Here is a 24,066-nt window from a genome sequence, read left to right on the forward strand (position 1 = left end):
GTGCCTTTCTCCCCAAGAGGTTCTCGCCAGCCGAACTCAATAACGATGTAGACAACCAGGAGCTCTTGGCAGTTAAGTGGGCCCTTAAGGGGTGGAGACACTGGTTGGAGGGGGCACCTCGTCCTGTCGTGATCTGGACGGACCCTAAGAACTTGGTTTCCATTCAAGAAGCCAAGAGGTTGAACACTCGCCAGGCTAGGTGGGCTCTGTTCTTTAACAGGTTCAACTTCACACTAGCCTATCGCCTGGGATCCAAGAATCAGAAAGCAGACGCTCTGTCCCGCCAACACAATGCCTCTAATGAGGAGATTGACTCTGAGCCCATCATTGTGGCCCCCATGATATGGAGTTTTGAGACCACGGTCCGACAAGCCCAGACCCAAGAACCTGACCCTGGTGGGGGTCCCACTAACAGACTTTATGTTCCGTGATCAGCTCGTTCCCGAGTACTACAATGGGGACACGCATCCAGGGGTTAATCGGACACTGGAGTTCCTGAGGTGGAAATTCTAGTGGCCCAACATGATTGAGGATGTGAGATCCTTCATTACGGCCTGCTCCACCTGTGCCTAAAGCAAGTCCTCACAACAGCGACCGGCTGGGTTGCTCCAACCTCTGCCCATCCCCAGCCGCCTTGGTCCCACATGTCTGTAGACTTTATCACAGGGTTCCCCCATCCCAAGGGCTTACCACTATCCTAGTGGTCGTCGATCGGTTTTCCAAGGCAGCCCATTCATCGCCTTACCCAGGTTGCCCTCATCGAAGGAGACCGCTGATCTCATGATTACCCATGTCTTTCAGTTAGAAAAGCCAAGGCTAGCTTTTTCAAGCAGAAATTTGCTTCCTACAACACAAACTCAAAAAAGTTCTGGGACACTGTAAAGTCCTTGGAGAATAAGAGCACCTCCTCCCAGCTGCCCACTGCACTGAGGATAGGAAACTCTGTCACCACAGATAAATCCACTATAATTGAGAATTTCAATAAGCATTTTTCTACGGCTGGCCATGCTTTCCACCTGGCTACCCCTACCCCGGTCAACAGGCCCCCAACATTTCTCCTTCTCCCAAATCCAGTCAGCTGATTTCCTGAAAGAGCTGCAAAATCTGGACCCTACAAATCAGCCGGGCTAGACAATCTAGACCCTTTCTTTCTAAAATGATCTGCCGAAATTGTTGCAACCCCTATTACTAGCCTGTTCAACCTCTCTTTCGTGTCGTCTGAGATTCCCAAAGATTGGAAAGCATTTGCGGTCATCCCCCTCTTCAAAGGGGGGAGGACACTCTTGACCCAAACTGCTACAGACCTATATCTATCCTACCCTGCCTCTCTAAAGTCTTCGAAAGCCAAGTCAACAGACTGATTACCGACCATTTCGAATCCCACCGCACCTTCTCCGCTATGCAATCTGGTTTCAGAGCTGGTCATGGGTGCACCTCAGCCACGCTCAAGATCATAAACGATATCTTAACCGCCATCGATAAGAAACAATACTGTGCAGCCGTATTCATTGACCTGGCCAAGGCTTTCGACTCTGTCAATCACCACATCCTCATCGGCAGACATAACAGCCTTGGTTTCTCAAATGATTGCCTCGCCTGGTTCACCAACTACTTCTCTGATAGAGTTCAGTGTGTCAAATCGGAGGGCCTGTTGCCTGGGCTTCTGGCAGTCTCTATGGGGGTGCCACAGGGTTCAATTCTTGGGCCGACTCTTTTCTCTGTATACATCAATGATGTCGCTCTTGCTGCTGGTGAGTCTCTGATCCACCTCTACGCAGACGACACCATTCTGTATACTTCTGGCCCTTCTTTGGACACTCTGTTACCTACCCTCCAGACGAGCTTCAATGCCATACAACTCTCCTTCCGTGGCCTCCAACTGCTCTTAAATACAAGTAAAACTAAATGCATGCTCTTCAACCGATCGCTGCCTGCACCTGCCCGCCCGTCCAGCATCACTACTCTGGACGGTTCTGACTTGTGGACAATATGTGGACAGCTACAAATACCTAGGTGTCTGGTTAGACTGTAAACTCTCCTTCCAGACTCACATCAAACATCTCCAATCCAAAGTTAAATCTAGAATTGGCTTCCTTTTTCGCAACAAAGCATCTTTCACTCATGCTGCCAAACATACCCCCGTAAAACTGACCATCCTACCGATCCACAACTTTGGCGATGTCATTTACAAAATAGCCTGCAATACCCTACTCAATAAATTGGATGCAGTCTATCACAGTGCCATCCGTTTTGTCACCAAAGCCCCATATACTACCTACCACTGCGCCCTGTCCGCTCGCTGGTCACCATAGCAGCACCCACCTGTAGCACGCACTCCAGCAGGTATAGCTCTCTGGTCACCCCCAAAGCCAATTCCTCTTCGGCCGCCTCTCCTTCCAGTTCTCTGCTGCCAATGACTGGAACGAACTACAAAAATCTCTAAAACTGGAAACACTTATCTCCCTCACTAGCTTTAAGCACCAGCTGTCAGAGCAGCTCACATATTACTGCACCTGTACATAGCCCATCTATAATTTAGCCCAAACAACTACCTCTTCCCCTACTGTATTTATTTATTTATTTATTTTGCTCCTTTGCACCCCATTATTTCTATTTCTACTTTGCACTTTCTTCCACTGCAAATCTACCATTCCAGTGTTTTACTTGCTATATTGTATTTACCTCGACACCATGGGCTTTTTTGCCTTTACCTCCCTTATCTCACCTTATTTCCTCACTTTGTATATCGACTTATTTTTCTACTATATTATTGAAAGCATGTTTGTTTTTACTCCATGTGTAACTCTGTGTTGTTGTATGTGTCAAACTGCTTGCTTTATCTTGGCCAGGTTGCAATTGTAAATGAGAACTTGTTCTCAACTTGCCTACCTGGTAAATAAAGGTGAAATAAAATAAATAAAAATACATGTAAAAATGAGCTGTCAAATGCACAATTTATGTTAGGCCTAAAACTAACACTGAAGTGGATCTGACAGCGTTTTAACTACTTTGCGATATGAAATATATTAGTCAAAAATATCAAATTCTCAGTTTATGCTTCAAAACCATCTTTATAAGAGGTTTTAAAAATAGGTTATAATTGACTCAAAATTCCATGACGTACAGTAAGGCATTGTTAGCAGAATAGATGGATACAGTTCAATGCATGATTATTATTATACACTGAACAAAAAAGTAGACGCAAGATGCAAAAATTTTTAGGACTTTACTGAGTTACAGTTCATTTAAGGAAATCGGACAATTGAAATAAATTCATTAGGCCCTAATCTATGGATTTCACATGACTGGGAATATAGATATGCATCTAGTGGTCATGGATACCTTGAAAAAAGGTATGGACGTGGCTCAGAAAACCAATCAGTATCTGGTGTGACCACCATTTGCCTCATGCAGCGTGAAACATCTTCTTGAAGAGTTGATCAGACTGTTGATTGTGGCCTGTGGAATGTTGTCCTCTTCAATGACGAGCTAAACTAGACGAGCTAAACTACTTCTATGCTCGCTTCGAGGCAAATAGCACTGAAACATGCATGAGAGCAGCAGCTGTTCTAGAAGACTGTATGATCATGCTTTCCGCAGCCGATGTAAGACCTTTAAACAGGTCAACATTCACAGGGCCAGATGGATTACCAGGACGTGTACTGCGAGCATGCGCTGACCAATTGGCAAGTGTCTTCACTGACATTTTCAACCTCTCCCTGTAATACCAACATGTTTTAAGCAGACCACCATAGTGCCTGTGCCCAAGAACACTAAGGTAACCTGCCTAAATGACTACCGACCTGTAGCACTCACGTCTGTAGCCATGAAGTGCTTTGAATGGCTGGTCATGGCTCACATAAAATCCATTATCCCAGAAACTCTAGACCCACTCCAATTTGCATACTGCCGCAACAGATCCACAGGTAATGCAATCTCTATTGCACTCCACACTGCCCTTTCCCACCTGTACAAAAGGAACACCTATGTGAGAATGCTATTCATTGACTACAGCTTAGCATTCAACACGATAGTGCCCTCAAAGCTCATCAATAAGCTTAGGACCCTGGGACTAAACACCTCCCTCTGCAACTGGATCCTGGACTTCCTGACGCGTCGCCCCCAGGTGGTAAGGGTAGGTAACAACACATCCACAATGCTGATCCTCAACACAGGGGCCCCTCGGGGGTGCGTGCTCAGTCCTCCTTCTTTACTCCCTGCTCACTCATGACTGCACGGCAAGGCACGACTCCAGCACCATCATTAAGTGTGCCCGATGACACAACAGTGGTAGGCCTGATCACCGACAATGACGAGACAGACTATAGGGAGGAGGTCAGAGACCTGGCCATGTGGTGCCAGGACAACAACCTCTCCCTCAACGTGATCAAGACAAAGGAGATGATTGTGGACTACAGGAAAAAGAGGCCCGAGCACGCCCCCATTCTCATTGACGGTGCTGCAGTGGAGCAGGTTGAGAGCTTCAAGTTCATCGGTGGCCACATCAACAACAAACTAACATGGTCCAAGCACACCAAGACAGTCATGAAGAGGGCACGACAAAACCTATTCCCCGTCAGGAGACTGAAAAGATTTGGTATGGGTCCTCAGATCCTCAAAAGTTTCTGCAGCTACACCATCGAGAGCATCCTGACTGATTGCATCACTGGCTGGTATGGCAACTGCATCACTGGCTGGCAAGGCACTACAGTGGGTAGTGCGAACGGCCCAGGACATCAATGGGGCCAAGCTTCCTGCCATCCAGGACCTCTATAACAGGCAGTGTCAGAGGAAGGCCCTAAAAATTGTCAAAGACTCCAGCCACCCTAGTCTGTTCTCTCTGCTACCGCATGGCAAGCGGTATTGGAGCGCCAAGTCTAGGTCTAAGAGGCTTCTACCCCCAAGCCATAAGACTCCTGAACAACATAATCAAATGGCTACCCAGGCTATTTGCACCCCCCCCCCCCTTTACGTCGCTGCTACTCTCTGTTGTTACCATCTATGCATAGTCACTTTAATAACTACCTACATGTACATATTACGTCAACTAACTGGTGCCCCCTCACAATGACTCTGTACCAGTACCCCCCTGTATATAGTCTCGCTATTTGTATTTTACTGCTGCTCTTTAATTACTTGTTACTTTTATTTCTTATTCTTCTCCAAATTATTTTTAAAACTGCATTGTTGGTTAGGGGCTCGTAAGTAAGCATTTCACTGTAAGGTCTACACCTGTTGTATTCGGCGCATGTGACAAATAACATTTGATTTGATTAGATTTTATATTTTTGGATATTGGCGGGAACTGGAAAAACCATCGTACACGTCAATCCAGAGCATCCCAAACGTGCTTAATGGGTGACATGTCTGGTGAATATGCAGGCCATGGAAGAACTGGGACATTTTCAGCTTCCAGGAATTGTGTACAGATCCTTACAACATTTAGCTGTGCATTATGTTGAAACATGAGGTGATGGCGGTGGATCTCGTCATGGTATCTCAGAGCATTTAAAAAGTTCACTTATATAACCCAAGGCAGTGTATGTATGTACATGCTTTTGTAGCCTAGTCCCATACTGTATGTACTGTAGTCAACTCTTCCATTGTTGTCAAGCCTTATGTGTGACGTATGTTAAAGATATAAGAGATGGCAACAGCACACACGGGACTGAGTTCATTATTATGCACTTATGAACCTGCCTTTTCATTTGAAGATATATTATTTGAATTATATAAAAGATACTGCCATTGGGATCCAATGAAAAGTAAGAGTGTGCAGAGGCTCATTGTCAAACGACCAAACAGACGGAGCAATCCAGTCATCTTGAATATGAAGTTACTGCTGATTTGTTAAGTAGGTTAACGAAGTACAGAAATACCCACCCGCACAAAACATTACCAGACAAAAACAGGTTGCACTTATTACAAGATAATTAAACCAAATCACATGACGCCAATTTACGGTAATCAATTTCCATTCCAAATGGATACTTGCCGTATTAAAAGTTTACGGGGGGTGATCATGACGTGTATTTATTTTTCAATTGGTGAAATAAGTAAGCCGATTTGAATAGGTCCACAGCTGGATGTTAAAAACTGTCTTATATTTCCATGTGGGTAGTTTGGCGTTCCAGCTGGGAAGTTAAGAAGATAACATTCTCCCTAATTAGGAAAAGCCGCTTATTCTGTTATTCCCTTGAACAGACCCATCACTAGCCTATAAAACCAACAGAGGGAATATTATGTTTATAACAAGAACATATTCCACATTAAAATCCTATTTCAATTTGAGCTGGAGCATCAAGTGCATCCATTGCTTTAGAATACCATTAACAGAGTGTGCCGCCAGTTGGACTCCTCAGCAGAGCTAACTTTGGAGTCTGATAGATTACACCCGATTTGGCCAAACTCAGGACTTTTAGAGATTCAATTCGTCATAATTGCCTATAAGAGGAGAAGCAGTTTTAAATGTGTGTTGTGGGTTTATGTGTGTACTGTGTATGCTGAATCATGGAGAACATTTTAAAGTGATTGCATAATGGAGATAATAACCATGCAGATTGTATTTACCACAGAAAGGGGAAATTTACAGTACAACAGTGCTGCAGTGGACACTGTACTTGTTCTGCTCTTCTTACTTCAAGGTCCTCTGTTTGATAGTGCTATATTTGTTTATGACTGTCAACTGTTTTTTTGTTCGTAGTGTAGCTGACATAACATGATGTTTACTATTGTGTAAAGCAAAGGTGTAGTCTTTTGTAAAACTAGCTGAAGCATGTGGTAACACCTCTGACACAAACCATACAGTATATTACAGAGCATACAGTATATTACTTTGGCTTCCCCTGCTCTTTATTCCCTGCTATTTCTGTACTGTCTAAATAATAATACAAATACTGAAGGTGTATGGAAGTTTACTGGAATTGTGCAACACTAATTAGTGGACCCATAATTGCACCCTGCTACTACATATACAGTATATTGTATTACGCTTTAGTTGGAATGTGTTGTAAAAATAATCAGTTATGACACAGATAATAAATACTATTAGACCCACATTTGTGACCTACCATAGTGTTTTTACATTGGATAAAATTAGAGACTCAGAGCTAGAAAATGGTATATCATACACTACAGTTGAGGAACAATGGGAAAGTAATTCTGCTTTGAAAGTTGATAAACTTGTAACCTCACTTTTGAGAAAATGGCCTTTGAATGATTTGGTACCTACTGGAGAGCTCTTCTTTATCTACACCCACTCAACATCGTTCACACCTGTTTAAGCTTTAGCCCCAACCATCTCTCTAAGGATTCACATGTGAGGCTTTGTACTAAACAACCAAAGGTTCAAGACTAAAGGCTGGCTTATACTACGGGTGTGTTTGTAAATTTAATCTGGAGTGCCAGTGTGCTCTGGACGTTCGTAAAGTCAGATTGTTTGGCTCTCGGAAAGTTCAGAGCACACACTGGACGCTCTGGCTGAAAAGTAGGGTCAATCTGAGCGTTCTGCCCTAACAACAGGATTCAAGCACCCAAGCTAAGAGGATAACGTTGGCTAGGTTGCTAGCTACTTCCAGACACAAATGAGAGAAGAGCTCAATCTGACCATTTTACTCGCCCTAGCAGAGCTTTAGTAAGCTATTTTTATGTTATCCAGGCATTGGTGACTGCAACTGTGCTGCTGGCAACAATTTAATTACACTTTTTTTGCCAACGTTTACTAACACTGGCCATATTCAACAGGTGTTGAGCATTTGTAAATGTGTCAGTTATTCTGCGCTCTGGCACATTCAGACGAGAGTGCTCTGAAATCAGAGTAGATAGCCAGAGAGAATTTACTTACTTCGTCTATCGACAGTTGTCGTGGTGACATCATTAACATTCTATTGAAATAGTTACTTGCATAATGGAGTCTTTTGTTTAGATATGTAGCTAGCTAGCTAAAAAAATTAACCATAATCACAACTTATAATGTTACTACCCTGCATGAATCTGCAGGTAATGAACCAACCAGGTTCAGTGTTAGCTAGCTAACAGTAGGCTATAACTAACAATGCAAATGGCTCAGATATGATTAATATTACTACACAGATCATACATGTAATGTTAGCAAGCTAGCCAGCCCGCTAACGTTAGCTAGCTAGCTAACAGTTTCACTTTAACTTGAAATGAAAATGAATTTCTGACTAAATTAGAAACGTGTAATACCCATATACATGGATGGACACTTCTCTCTCTCTCTCTGTCACGGATGCCATGGTTGCCCTTAGTTTGAAGATGTAATCAGGAGACCGTTGTTTTATACAACAGCCGTCTGTGTGTTCTCTTTTTGACTCCATCTGCATATTTGCTATCAAACATCAGAATTTTCACCATCTCCTTAGCTATCATACTCCAATTCCACTGATTTCAAAACTCAGTCCTCCAGAAAGTGGAGAGCTACCTTGTGCAGTTCTACTACGTGATATCTTTAAAAAAAAGCTGCATAGTAAAGGATTACCTACACATACTGACCAGCTCATATTATAGACAGAACTGTGCTACATGGCAGACCAATCCGAACTCAACTCTCGGCATATCCAGCCCATTCATTATCTCAGCCAATCATGGCTAGCGGGAAGGTTGCTGACTTTTTCTGTGGCCAAAGCAACTAGGCTTGTAATTTAACAATTTTGTTCTTATTACAGATGGCATGCAAGTTTGTTATTAAGGCACATGAAAGTTCACATGTTCCAGAAGGCATTTCTGCCAAAAATAGCATTTTGATTCAAAGAAAGTTTAAGTTCAAATGGCTCTCCTGTGAAGTAGTGACACGCAACATACAACTAGTTTCCTGGAACATGTCACATTTTTCTTTAGTATGATAGGGAGTTTGACCCAATAATGGATTCAGGATACTATCCAACTGCAAAACGTACAGAATCTCCATCTAAACCTGTTTGATTGAAAGAGCAATTAGCTTGGAAATACAATGAATTCAATTGTTTGTTTTTGTTTTCATTCAACTGAAATCAATGAGCATTATTCTAGATTTCATATTCCCAGAAGGTTGGCATGGAAAGTTAAAGCATTGTCGTTATTAGCAATTTGTGTATCCATCAATACTTAGCTACTTTTAATTCCTCAGAAATGCGAGAACAAATGATAGTGCAATACAAACATCCTAATAGAGACACATTTCCATATGAAATAAACCAAATAAGCCATTTCAGAGGTTTTATCTTTGCCCCCCCAAAAAATTCTCCCAGATGCTCTCCTGTGATCAAAACAGGCACCCTGACAGCTTACTTATTTTTTATTAATCTCTTAACCATCCCCAACTGGGAGCCGCCACTGAAATTAATGGAAGGGATTTGTTATATTCCTTGCACTAATCAAAACCAACAAACTGAGAGATGTAGAGGTCGAAGTCAAGGGCAAGGGGCATTTAGTGGAACAGGGGAAGGGAAGTGTAGATAACCAGCAGTCTGTTGTATCGACTTGAAGTTAAAGTATGCTGTTGTCAATGCTTTGTGTCCCTTAGACAGCACAAGGACGCCAGTGATTCTGACTGTATCCAATTGTTTTTTGTTTCCAACTACGTACTATATGGCACTATTTAAGTTGTTTATGGTTTTGCATTGTCATGGTGTTCAGCCTAAATTGGTGTTATCCAAAGTATTTTGCTATCCAGGTTGGCGTGTTTACTGTAGTTCCATGGCAACTCCAAAATGTGTGTGATTGATAAAGACAGGAGAAATGTTAGACTATTCCAATACTCTGATAATTTAACTGCTCACTGTTCTGTTTCCCTAAGATACAGGCAGTATACACAACCGGATTCAGTTGAATACAGCCAAACCCAATGCCTATTTTCATTGCAGTAGCAGTGCAAGCTTCAATCTCTCAGCCCCACCACCACCATCACAAACAGTTCCAGTGCACTATCCTCTTGCCACGAGGCCATTCAGTGTGGGCCCAGTTATTACAAGGCTTTTCCAGAGTGACAAATAAAGAAGAAAATACGTATCCATCCCAAGAGGGAGAGGAGGGAGGGAGGACAGAGGAGGAGAGGAAGGAGGGGAGGGGGGATTGGTGATATTTCCAGCCCTGTATAGAGCTCTCGATGTAGTCATGACCTAGCTCAGCAGCCGCCCTGCCGCCTCACCGCTTCTCCCCGCTTCATGATAGATAGATGGCTTAGAGGCTTCTGCCAGATCAGAAGGGATCCCTGGTATCTCACACCACCACAGTACTTGACTGGCAATGTTTGTCCGCTAGACCAGGGTTGCATCCCAAATGGCACCATATTCCCTATTTACTGCACTACTTTGGACCAGGGCCCATAGGACTCTGGTCAAAAAAAGTACACTTCATAGGGAAGGGTTTCATTTGGGACGCTGACCTGAAACCATTGGTAGTGGCCTCGGATTAATTAATATAGCCTCTCCTAAAAAGGAATATATATATGATGGAAATCGGGAATGAAAGCAGTAATAAAAAGCCACTGGAATTGACTTGGCGTCCACGGTTTTTTTTTGGGGGGGGGAGGGGGGGTATTTGCATGTCTTGGTACTAAGACTTTGCCAGCTATTACAGACTACAAAGGGAAGCACAGCCGAGAGCTGCCCAGTGACACGAGCCTACCAGACAAGCTAAATTACTTCTATGCTCGCTTTGAGGCAAGTAACACTGAAGCATACATGAGAGCATCAGCTGTTCTGGACGACTGTGTGATCACGCTCTCTGTAGCCGATGTGAGTACGACCTTTAAACAGGTCAACATTCACGAGGCCGCAGGGCCAGACGGATTACCAGGGTGTATACTCCGAGCATGCGCTGACCAACTAACAAGTGTCTTCACTGACATTTTCAACCTGTCCCTGACGGAGTCTGTAATACCAACATGTTTCAAACAGACCAACATAGTCCCTGTGCCCAAGAACACTAAGGTAACCTTCCCTAAATGACTACCGACCCATAGCACTCACGTCTGTAGCCAAGAAGTGCTTTGAAAGGCTGGTCATGGCTCACATCAACACCATTATCCCAGAAACCCTAGACCCACTCCAATTTGCATACCGCCCCAACAGATCCACAGATGATGCAATCTCTATTGCACTTAACACTGCCCTTTCCCACCTGGACAAAAGGAACACCTATGTGAGAATGCTATTCATTGACTACAGCTCAGCGTTCAACACCATAGTGCCCTCAAAGCTCATCACCAAGCTAAGGACCCTGGGACTAAACACCTCCCTCTTCAACTGGATCCTGGACTTCCTGTCGGGCCCTCCCCAGGTGGTAAGGGTAGGTAACAACACATCTGCCACGCTGATCCTCAACACAGGGGCCCCTCAGGGGTGCGTGCTGTCTCCTCCTGTACTCCCTGTTCACTCATGACTGCATGGCCAGGCACGACTCCAACACCATCATCAAGTTTGCCGATGAAACAATAGTGGTAGGCCTGATCACCAACAACGATGAAACAGCTTATAGGGAGGAGGTCAGAGACCTGACCTGTGGTGTGGTGCCAGGACAACAACCTCTCCCTCAACGTGATCAAGACAAAGGAGATGATTTTGGACTACAGGAAAAGGAGGACCGAGCATGCCCCATTCTCATCGACGGGGCTGCAGTGGAGCAGGTCGAGAGCTTCAAGTTTCTTGACATCCACATTACCAACTAACTTACATGGTCCAAGCACACCAAGACAGTCGTGAAGAGGGCACGACAAAACATATGCCCCCTCAGGAGACTGAAAAGATTTGGCATGTTTCCTCAGATCCTCAAAAGTTTCTACAGCTGCACCATCGAGAGCATCCTGACTCGTTGCATCACTGCCTGGTATGGCAACTGCTTAGCCTCCGACCGCAAGGCACTACAGAGGGCAGTGTGTACGGCCCCGTACATCACCGGGGCCAAGCTTCCTGCCATCCAGGAACTCTATACCAGGCGGTGTTAGACGAGGGGCCTAAAAATTGCCAAAGACTCCAGCCACCCTAGTCATAGACTGTTCTCTCTGCTACCGCACGGCAAGCGGTACCGGAGCGCCAAGTCTAGGTCCAAGAGACTCTTAAACACTTTCTACCCCAAGCCATAAGACTCCTGAACATCTAATCAAATGGCTACCCAGAATAGTTGCATTGCCGCCCCCCTTCTACGCTGCTGTTACTCTCTGTTATTATCTATGCATAGTCACTTTAATACGTCTACCAACATGTACATATTACCTCAATTACCTCGACACAGGTGCCCTCCTGAAATGGACTCTGTACCGGTACCCGTCTATATAGCCCCGCTATAGTTATTTACTGCTGCTCTTTAGTTATTTGTTATTCTTTTTGGGGTATTTTCTTAAAACTGCACTGTTGGTTAAGGGCCCTACACCTGTTGTATTCGGCGTATGTGACAAATAAATTTTTGATTTGATTTGAAAGGCCTGATTGGTGGAGTGCTGCAGAGAGATGCTTGCCCTTCTGGAAGATTCTCCCATCTCCACAGAGGAACTCTGGAGCTCTGTCAGAGTGACCATTGGGTTCTTGGTCACCTCCCTGACCAAGGCCCTTCTACCCCAATTGCTCAGTTTGGCCAGGCGGCCAGCTCTAGGAAGTGTCTTGGTGGTTCCAAACTTTTTCCATTTAAGAATGATGGAGGCCACTGTGTTCTTGGGGACCTTCAATGCTGCACAATTTTTTTCTCCTGAGTGTACACTTTTTCTCAGTCTGCGAGAAATAAATGGCGACTGGGAATACAGCGTACAGAAAGCTGTGTTATTTTTGTGGCATCTCGTCTCTCACTGACAACTTGTCCTCCTGTACCCTTTCAGTATCAAGTACTACTTGAATACTTCAGTATTGAGCATTCAGGACTTTCAAGTAGTGTATTGCATTTTAACACAGTGTTTATTTGTTAGATTTTTTCCAAAGTGTAGAGTCTGTTATATTTCAGAGTCCATTTCAGTATTTCTCACACAAGCTTTTTGTGTTCATAGTTGCACAGTAACGCCTGCAGTTGATAGGCAACTCTGCCTCAGCTGAGCTAACATGGCCCCCATGGCCTTCCTCTCTTCTTACTCCACACAGGAAGCGGAAGTCCTGCGGGTGCCCACCAGCGTACGCTGCTGCGTTTTCTCTGTTTTTTGTGGGATTTGTCTCCTCTGTGACTGCAAATATCAGCTAGCTACTTTCCCCCAACGGCACACATATTTTACGGCAGCCATGAAATGGTCTAGGAAACATTGATATCATATGAACACCTCCAACTTGGCAATCATGGCCCCTTCAAACTGTCTGTGTTGTACCGTAAAAAAACATGCTTAACCCAGACACTTTAATGTGCGTTAGATATACTCTTGCTTGTATTTTCTCTTCAAATCATCCTTGTTGGTAATGTCTGAAGAAAATGTCCAGTCTGTACACGTGAAGTTGTGAAGTATATGTTATTGCAGTTTGTCTACTGTTGCCTACACAGTATGTACAGTAGTTGAGCACAAGGTCGGTCTGTCAATTTCTGTCCTCTGATGATCCCTCAGTTAACGGTCAGCCAGGGGCACTGTCTTGAGAATCTGCCATAAGTCTGTCGATAGATACCCAGCCTGCTATAAGGCATATTGTTAGTGTTCATAGGGTGTATGGTATGGATTCAGCTTGTTCTTTGGACAGTGTGGTACACATATACATGTAAGTTAGTTTGTAATTTCTGAGTTTCTGAACAGAACGATAAAGGGGAAAGCCACAGTCTAGACAAAAAACGCTATTTGCAAAGTAGGCTACATAACATTCCTTAGAACATTTGTTTTATTGACGCTTGTCACACAACTGCATGGATTACATGCATGGATTTGAAGATCTAGTGCTCCAAATACGTTTTTTTATGAAGCAGATACTTAGCTTCCTGATGCAGTCTGAATTTGATTTTGCAGTAGTGAAAAAAGTAGTAAGTTAATAGAGTGAGAGGCTAATGAGAATGATGAAAGACAAAGAGAGGGAAATGGAAACGAGGGAGAGGGACACAGGAGAGAGACACATGACAGCGATAGAGAATCAGGGACACGAGCGAACCTGTGCATTCCGAGGGTTCTCCTGACCCTCGTCAGGTGATTCGAGTTGTGAGCAGAGCTGTGATGGTTAAAGCGCAATACTACAAAGGCTAGTGAATCAGCTAGTCATGTTTTCCATAGGAATGTGTCAGTATGTGGAATGGTGACGGGCGTGAAGGCTGTTTTTAGTTTTGGGTCGACATGTTTAAGGAAAGGTGTCACGTCCTGACCATAGAAAGCTGTTATTTTCTATGGTAGAGTAGGTCCGGGAGTGACAGTGGGGATTTTCTAGTTTAGTTGTTCTATGTTGTGGTGTTCTAGTTTTTGTATTTCTATGTTGGGCTTTGTATGGGATGATCTCCAATTAGAGGCAGCTGGTCATCGTTGTCTCTAATTGGAGATCATACTTAAGTAGGTGTTTTTCCCACCTGGGTTTGTGGGAGATTGATTTGGAGTACGTGTATGTTAACTCTTTGTCACGGTTTGTTGTTTTTGTTCAGTCAGTTTATTTTGTATGTATTGCATAGTTTCACAGTGAAAATAAAACGTGGAACGACACACACGCTGCACTTTGGTCCGCTCCTTCCTACGACAACAGTGACAAAAGGATAGAGTGAGGAATACAACATAAATGGGCTGCTCCAAAAGCCTCTGTTGATGTAGTCTTTTCAAAATAGTGTATTTTCATAAAAAACTTAAAAAACTTTTTTTTTACATTTTCAGTTTTCCAAAGACATACAATAACAGTTGAATAAGGACATTTAATATACAAGACATGAAAGGTTTTGTCGTGCCCTCTTCATGACTGTCTTAGTGTGTTTGGACCATGATAGTTTGTTGGCGATGTGGACACCAAGGAACTTAAAGCTCTCAACCTGCTCCACTGCAGCCCCGTCGATAAGAATGGGGGTGTGCTCGGTCCTCCTTTTCCTGTAGTCCACAATCATCTCCTTTGTCTTGATCACGTAGAGGGAGAGGTTGTTGTCCTGGCACCACACGGTCAGGTCTCTGACCTCCCTCCTATAGGCTGTCTCATCGTAGTTTGTGATCAGGCCTACCACTGTTGTGTCATCGGCAAACTTGATGATGATGTTGGAGTCGTGCCTGGCCATGCAGTCATGAGTGAACAGGGAGTACAGGAGGGGACTGAGCACGCATCCCTAAGGGCTCCCATGTTGAGGATCAGCGTGGCAGATGTGTTGTTACCTAACCTTACTACCTGGGGACGGCCCGTCAGGAAGTCCAGGATCCAGTTGCAGAGGGAGGTGTTTAGTCCCAGGGTCCTTAGCTTAGTGATGAGTTTTAACCTCTATGGGCTAGGTGGGACGCTAGCGTGCCACCCGTGGTGCACTCCATCAACAGCAGGTGCATTTCAAGAGCGGCAAATTTGAATCCAAATAAATGTCAAAATTCAAATTTTTCAAACATACAACTATTTTACACCCTTTGAAAGATAAACATCTCCTTAATCTAACCACGTTTTACGATTTCAAAAAGGTTTTACGGCGAAAGCATAAATTTAGAGTATGTTAGGACAGTACATTTACAAGAGTTGTGTGTAATGTTTTGTCAAGTCAAAGACAGGGTCACCAAAACCATAAAACCAGCTAAAATGATGCACTAACCTTTTACAATCTCCATCAGATGACACTCCTAGGACATTATGTTAGACAATGCATGCATTTTTAGTTCTATCAAGTTCATATTTATATCCAAAAACAGCGTTTTACTATGGCATTGATGTTGAGGAAATCTTTTCCCTCCAATAACCGGCAGTCAAGTCAGCGTCACAAATTAAATAATTAAAATTAGAAAACATTGGTAAAATATTATATTGTCATTTAAAGAATTATAGATTTACATCTCTTGAACGCAATCAACTTGCCAGATTTAAAAATAACCTTACTGGGAAATCACACTTTGCAATAATCTGAGCACTGCGCCCAGAAAAATACGCGTTGCGATACAGACTAGACGTCATGTTGGGGAGATCTAAAATCGAAAATACTATGTAAATAATCCATTACCTTTGATTCTCTTCATCAGATGTCACTTCCAGGTATCACAGGTCCATAACGAATGTAGTTTTGTTCAAAAAAGCTCATCATTTATGTCCAAAAATCTCCGTCTTGTTAGCACATGATCTAAGCCAGCCGGACTTCTCGTCATGAACGAGGGGAAAAAATATATTTAAGTTCGTTCAAACATGTCAAACGTTGTATAGCATAAATCATTAGGGCCTTTTTAACCAGAACATGAATCATATTCAAGGTGGACGAATGCATACTCTTTTATAACGTATTGGAACGAGGGTACCCAACATGAACTCGCGCGCCAGGTGTCTAATGGGACATCATCGTTCCATGGCTCTTGTTCGGTCAGATCTCCCTCCAGAAGACTCAAAACACTTTGTAAAGGCTGGTGACATCTAGTGGAAGCAATAGGAAGTGCCAAAATATTCCTCAGCCCCTGTGTTTTTCAATGGGATAGGTTTAAAGGTAATACAACACATCAGGTATCCACTTCCTGTCAGAAAATGTCTCAGGGTTTTGCCTGCCAAATGAGTTCTGTTATACTCACAGACACCATTCAAACAGTTTTAGAAACTTTAGAGTGTTTTCTATCCATATATAATAAGTATATGCATATTCTAGTTACTGGGTAGGATTAGTAACCAGATTAAATCGGGTACATTATTTTATCCAGACGTGCAAATGCTGCCCCCTAGCCCTAACAGGTTAAGGGCACTATGGTGTTGAACGCTGAGCTTTAGTTAATGAATAGCATTCTCACATAGGTGTTCCTTTTGTCCAGGTGGGAAAGGGCAGTGTTGAGTGCAATAGAGATTGCATAATCTGTGGATCTGTTGGGGCGGTATGCAAATTGGAGTGGGTCTAGAGTTTCTGGGATAATGGTGTTGATGTGAGCCATGACCAGCCTTTCAAAGCACTTCTTGGCTACAGACGTGAGTGCTACGGGTTGGTAGTCATTTAGGGAAGGTTAACTTAGTGTTCTTGGGCATAGGGACTATGGTGGTCTGCTTGAAAAATGTTGGTATTACAGACTCAGTCAGGGACAGGTTGAAAATGTCAGTGAAGACACTTGCCAGTTGGTCAGTGCATGCTTGGAGTACACGTCTTGGTAATCCGTCTGGCCCTGCGGCCCTGTGAATGTTGACCTGTTTTAAGGTCTTACTCACATCGGCTGCGGAGAGCGTGATCACACAGTTGTCCGGAACAGCTGATGCTCTCATGCATGCTTCAGTGTTACTTGCCTCGAAGCCAGCATTGAAGTAATTTAGCTTGTCTGGTAGGCTAGTGTCACTAGGCAGCTCTCGTCTGTGCTTCCCTTTGTAGTCTGTAATAGTTTGCAAGCCCTGCCACAACCCAACGAGCTTCGGAGCCAGTGTAGTGCGATTCAATCTTTATCCTGTATTGAGGCTTTGACTGTTTTATGGTTTGTCGGAGGGCATATTGGGATTCTTATAAGCTTCCAGGTTAGAGTACCACTCCATGAAAGCAGCAACTCTACTCTTTAGCTCAGTGTGGATATTTTTCTGTAATACATGGCTTCTGGTTGGGGTATGTACGCACGGTCACTGTTGGAATGACGTCATTGATGGACATATTGATGAAGCCAGTTACTGATGTGGTGTACTCCTCAATGCCATTGGATGAATCCCAGATTATATTCCAGTCTGTCCTAGCAAAACAGTCCTGTAGTTTAGCATCTGCTTCATCTGACCACTTTCTTATTGACCGAGTCGCTGGTGCTCCCTGCTTTAGTTTTTGCTGGTAAGCAGGAATCAGGAGGATAGAATTATGGTCAGATTTGCCAAATGGAGGGTGAGGGAGAGCTTAGTAAGCGTCTCTATGTGTGGCGTAAAGGTGGTCTAGAGTTTTTTCCCTCTGGTTGCACATTTAACATGCTGGAAGAAATTAGGTAAAACGGATTTGAGTTTCCCTGCATTAAAGTCACCGGCCACTAGAATTGCCGTCTCTGGATGAGCGTTTTATTGTTTGCTCATGGCCATATACAGCTCATTGAGTGCTTTCTTAGTGCCAGCATCGGTTTGTGGTGGTATATAGACAGCTACGAAAAATACAGGTGAAAACTCTCTTGGTAAATAGTATGGTCTACAGTTTATCATAAGATACTCTACCTCAGGCGAGCAAAACTTTGCGACTTCCTTAGATTTCGTGCATCAGCTGTGGTTTACAAATATACATAGACCGCTACCCCTAGTCTTACCAGAGGCCACTGTTCTATCCTGTCGAAAAAGCTTAAAACCCGCTAGCTGTATGTTATTCATGTCGTCATTCAGCCATGACTCGGTGAAACATAAAGTATTACAGTTTTAATGTCCCGTTGGTAGGATATACGTGATCGTAGTTTGTCTATTTCATTATCAATTGATTGTACGTTGGCTAATGGGACCGATGGTAAAGGTAGATTACCCTGTCGGCGTGTGATCCTTACAAGGCACCCGACCTTCGTCCCCGATACCTCTGTCTCTTTCTCCTCCAAATGATGGGGATGAGGGCCTTGTCGTGCGGCTGAAGTAAATCCTTCCCGTCCGACTCATTGAAGAAAAAATATTCCTCCAGTACGGGGTGAGTAATCGCTCCTCCTGATATCTAGAAGCTCTTTTCGGTCATAAGACACGGTGCCAGAAACATGATGTACAAAATAAGTTACAAATAACACGAAAAAACATACAAAATAGCACAATTGGTTACGGGATCGTAAAACGGCAGCCATCTCCTTCAGCGTCGGTCTTCATACAACCTGAGTTATTTCATTCCTGCTTTACGTGAGGATGAGGCTTTTATCAGTTCAAACACCCTGCCTTTTAATAAGTTGGTCGGTCTAGAAAATGATGGCTGACCCTTTTCTCCAATGGGAAAACATGTACGATAGGTATTTTGGAGAACAGTGGGGTGAATAATTGGGCCATTGATTTGATATAGGATGGCCGTACACTTCACCTAACCTCGTTGTTGTTGTTGTTTACCTCACATGTTGGGGTTGTTGTTGTTGCTTCTTACTTCACCTATTGTTTACCTCTCCTCTTGTTGTTGTTTACCTCCACAGTTGACTTGGTATCGGAGGACGAGTACCTGGACATCCCCAGTATCTCCAGACAGAGAGCGGGGACGTACGAATGCACCGCCATCAACGACATCGCCACAGATGTCCAGACCGTTGAGATCACAGTCAACTGTGAGTTCAATGTCAGCCCAGTCCTGGCGTGTATTTACTAGGAACCAAACAGAAGCAAACAGGCCAAAACAGGGAGGGGCTAACCTGAACAGTAAGAGAGACTTGTTGCAAAACGGTTTGCTACGATGTGCAGTAAGCATTCTATTCTCTCGCAGACAGTTTCACTGGGTCAATGGTTTCATGAGCAGGGATTTAATATAGACACATGGATGACGCACGTGGCGGCTGCTGATTGGCTGAAAGTGTGGGGTGGTTGGAGTTTTTGAACTACCGGTAGTTTCTTTAAGAAGATATATAAAAACATCTGTGAATTTGAACAACAGCATAAATAAACCTATTTCACTTTTACATGTAAAAAACCGAATGGCCACTGCTACACATGCTGCCACTGTTTTGAACAGATTAGATTATACTATTTAGAACTAGCAGCCAGCTCAAGAATGAACTAGTGCACCAGGGAGAGCGCAACAACATGCAGATGTAATAAGTGAAAACATATGATCTAACTGGGGATATGTAGCTAATATAATGTCGCAAAGCATGATGCACTAGCCATCCTGAAATAATTGAAATATTTCCGAGTTAGTCAGATATTAGCTTAGAAAGACTTGAAATTGGCATGGAAGGTAACTAGCTAGCAATAGCTGATGAACAATACAATTGGCCAGCCACAGTAATGCTTTTTTGTCCTACCAGATCCGCAATGAGAAGGTTCTGGCTAGTGTATCCCACTGTCCTTTGACTCTTGTCGAATGTAGATGTCCGGTTTATCAGGTCCCAGGCTTCCATGACTGTTATGATTATTTATTTACAAGTTAATTACAATTAGCTGTTTGCTTTAGCAGCATCTGTACCTTCTAGTCTCTAGTGCGGAAGTAAGCTGTCTGGCGCGAGAGACTCATTGGGAAGGATACTAGATCAGACCCATAATTTCTGACTGAGCGCACTTTTGAGGTCCCTAGGATCGTCCATTTCCTTTGTGCTGTTATAATTTATGCTATGAAATCCTGCAATTTCATTGGGGCGGTTCCCCCTGATAGCAAATAGCTGACAAAACAATCCAAGCAATGTTCGCATGGCCTATGTGCCCGCGGAGCTGCTGGCAGTCACTGGAAGGAGTGTAGTAAGTAACAACTTGTTTTGAACCGTGTATTTTTTTTACAGGAAAATGGACACATTTACCACACTTTTATGAGCATTTCAAACATAATCTATGAATTATAGTATAATTATAGTATAATTATAGTAAATATATATATATATTTATTTTTATTGACTAATAACAATTGGGCCGCCGCCCCTAACGCACATGTGGGTGGACTGCGTCTGGATGAAGCTCAGTTTGTGTTTAGCTTTATTTTGTTGCAGTTCATCAGAAAAAGTTGCAAAGAGGTTGTGCATGCTATGCATCATGTCTTATTGGACAATTATGGATTACGGTATTTGATGCACTTTGGAAATTATTCTACCCTACATGAAATATGTAGTGTGACTCAGTAACCTAATAAAGTCAAATAAAAGCATTGCAAATTATGCACACTACAGATAATTCAAATGATAGCAGAAATAGATGGGGTACAACAGGGATGTGATGTGGTTTCAGGTCATTTGGTTTGATTCTAATCATTATAACATTAACTGTGCTATACTTGGAATGCAGCCCACATGCTCTGAAGTACCAGCTCAATTAAACGCCACTGCATTTACAAATTTGTTCTCCAAAGAATCACAATTCAACTTGATTACAATTGTTCAACTGTATTTACAGATGACCCCATGTGATACCTTGACTAGGGCTGTTGCGGTGACCGTATTACCGCCACCTCGGCGGTCACGAGTCATGAAGGCAGTCAAATTTCAAGTGACCGTTTAGTCACGGTAATGACGCTTCTCCAAGCTCTGATGCTGCTGGTCATTAGTAGCCTACCAAACTTGCTAACTGCCTGGTACTCAGCACTGTATTGTCCCTCTAATCACTCTGCCATCAATGCAAATGTAAACTGACTATATTTATTTCTCAACTATCCTAATATTAAGCACATTGCTTATCTTTACAACAGGAGTATAGCCTACCTGGCTGGCATGAAAATAAATCATGGCAAAAGCGTCCTCCACCCGCTATTTAAGTGCATATAAGAAAGGTTTTTCCGCTGCCCCTGTTTCGAGACAGGTGCAAGACAATGGTCCATTCTAAATAAATACAAATTCACACATTATTTAGTATATGTAAAGACGAGATTAAATTAAGAATAGTCTGATGGGTGACAATAATATCACTTGTGAATTACAGTTGAAGTCAGAGGTTTACATCCACCTTAGCTAAATACATTTAAACTCAGTTTTTCACAATTCCTGACATTTAATCCTAGTAAAAATTACCTGTTGTAGGTCAGTTAGGATCATCACTTTATTTTAACTATGTGAAATGTCAGAATAGTAGTAGAGATAATTATTTATTTCAGCTTTTATTTATTTCATCACATTCCCAGTTGGTCAGAAGTAAACATACACTAAATTTGTATTTGGTAGTATTGCCTTTAAATTGTTTAACTTCAGTCAAACGTTTTGGGTAGCCTTCCACAAGATTCCCACAATAAGTTGTGTGAATTTTGGCCCATTCCTCCTGACAGAGCTGGTGTAACAGAGTCAGGTTTATAGGCCTCCTTGCTCGCACACACTTTTTCAGTTCTGCCCAAAAAATCTCTATGGGATTGAGGTCAGGGCTTTGTGATGGCCACTCCAATACCTTGACTTTGTTATCCTTAAGCCATTTTGCTACAACTTTGGAAGTTTGCTTGGGGTAATTGTCCATTTTCGACCAAGCTTTAACTTCCTGACTGATGTCTTGAGATGTTGCTTCAATATAACCACATCATTTTCCTACCTCATGATGCCATCTATTTTGTGAAGTGCACAATTCCCTCCTGCAGCAAAGCACCCCCACAACATGATGCTGCCACCCCCATGCTTCACAGTTGGGATGGTGTTCTTCGGCTTGCAAGCGCCCCCCTTTTTCCTCCAAACATAACGATGGTCATTATGGCCAAACAGTTCTATTTTTGTTTCATCAGACCAGAGGACATTTCTCCAAAAAGTACGATCTTTGTCCCCATGTGCAGTTGCAAACCGTAGTCTGGCTTTTTCATGGCGGGTTTGGAACAGTGGCTTCTTCCTTGCTGAGCGGCATTTCAGGTTATGCCGATATAGGACTCGTTTTACTGTGGATATAGATACTTTTGTACCTGTTTCCTCCAGCATCTTCACGAGGTCCTTTGCTGTTGTTCTGGGATTGATTTGCACTTTTTGCACCAAAGTACATTCATCTCTAGGAGACAGAACGCGTCTCCTTCCTGAGCGGTATGATGGCTGCGGACCACGCATAGTATTTATACTTGTGTACTATTGTTTGTACAGATGAACGTGGTACCTTCAGGCATTTGGAAATTGCTCCCAAGGATGAACCAGACTTGTGGAGGTCTACAATTATTTTGCTGAGGTCTTGGCTGATTTTTTTGTTTTTCCCATGATGTCACTCAAAGCGGGACTAAGTTTGAAGGTAGGCCTTGAAATACATCCACAGGTACACCTCCAATTGATTCAAGCTGTTTAAAGGCACAGTCAACTTAGTGTATGTAAACTTCTGACCCACTGGAATTGTGATACAGTGAATTATAAGTGAAATAATCTGTCTGTAAACAATTGTTGGAAAAATTGCTTATGTCATGCAGAAAGTAGATGTCCTAACCGACTTGCCAAAACTATAGTTTGTTAACAGAAATTTGTGGAGTGGTTGAAAAACGATTTTTAATGACTCCAATCTAAGTGAATGTAAACTTCCGACTCAACTGTATATATTATCACTTATGAATGATGCCCAGCATAAGAAACAGCCTTCGAATCATAGTCCCACACCTCATGTAGCCTAGCCCATAAGCTTATATGTTTTTATAAGGTTTGTATCACAACTAAAGTGGCCAAATAAGGACATTAATCCGCTTTACAAGGGGTTTAGAGTTTAACTGGCATACATAAGCAGCGCATGAGTTTCAAGTTTCGGGACAATAATTTTCTCCATAACAATTCACATTTATAATAAAAGTATTACATGCATTACCACATTTACAGTCACTTTTGATAATGGTGTTTTCCGCAAATAAAACATTCCCTCTTATAGCCAACTGCCATGTGCGCATTGCTGCACTTATAATGTGAAGAAATAGCCTAATAGTTTATAAACATTTTAAGCTAAATGTACTGATCTGTTGTGTCAGCCATATTCCGATGCTAGTGGTTATATTAATTTGGGATCTATTGCATTGCACAACTGTCCCAGACTATGTTTGGAATATTTATTTCTCGCACGGAATAGGTCAACTTTTGTACAATGGGGGATAGTAGAGTGACATAGGCTAGTGCTTTTGCTGTTCGTTAGGCCTACTCATCTTGTTGGCTGACGGAAAGTACATTTGCACCTCGGAATTGAATGAGGATGTGCACAGTTGCGTTTCCGATGTGTCTGTCTTCAATTGTAGCCTGTGGGAAAGACCCAGTCATGTGATGGAGAGCTATGTGAGTGAGAGGCGCAGCACGCTCAGGTAGAAGGGCACAACACAGCACTCCGGGCTGCAAAAGGCATGGATTTTTTTAGGGTGCATTAGTATATGACGTTAGTATATGACATTTTCAAAGGGGATGCTGCCGTGAAATTCGAGGCATTATCAAGTGCTTGTCAAATTGTGAATGAGAGACAATTGGAGTTTGTACAGCCTGTGCAAAAAAACAAAGCAGAGCTCATGCCTTTCATGCAACTTTTTTCAAATCAT

At 42.9% G+C, this 24,066-nt stretch overlaps 1 protein-coding gene across 6 annotated transcripts in view; it reads left to right on the plus strand.

Annotated features, from left to right (window-relative positions):
• LOC106567646 (opioid-binding protein/cell adhesion molecule) overlaps positions 1 to 24,066 on the plus strand; it is a 606,617-nt gene that overhangs the window by 550,714 nt on the left and 31,837 nt on the right. For all 6 annotated transcript variants that reach the window (XM_014137181.2, XM_045693498.1, XM_014137180.2 and 3 more), the window contains one exon: positions 19,115 to 19,243. In XM_014137181.2, the coding sequence (XP_013992656.1) occupies positions 19,115 to 19,243 (129 nt within the window). The remainder of the gene's footprint in view (positions 1 to 19,114; positions 19,244 to 24,066) is intronic.

This window comes from Salmo salar, chromosome ssa13 (assembly GCF_905237065.1).
Source record: "Salmo salar chromosome ssa13, Ssal_v3.1, whole genome shotgun sequence".
NCBI lineage: Eukaryota > Metazoa > Chordata > Actinopteri > Salmoniformes > Salmonidae > Salmo > Salmo salar.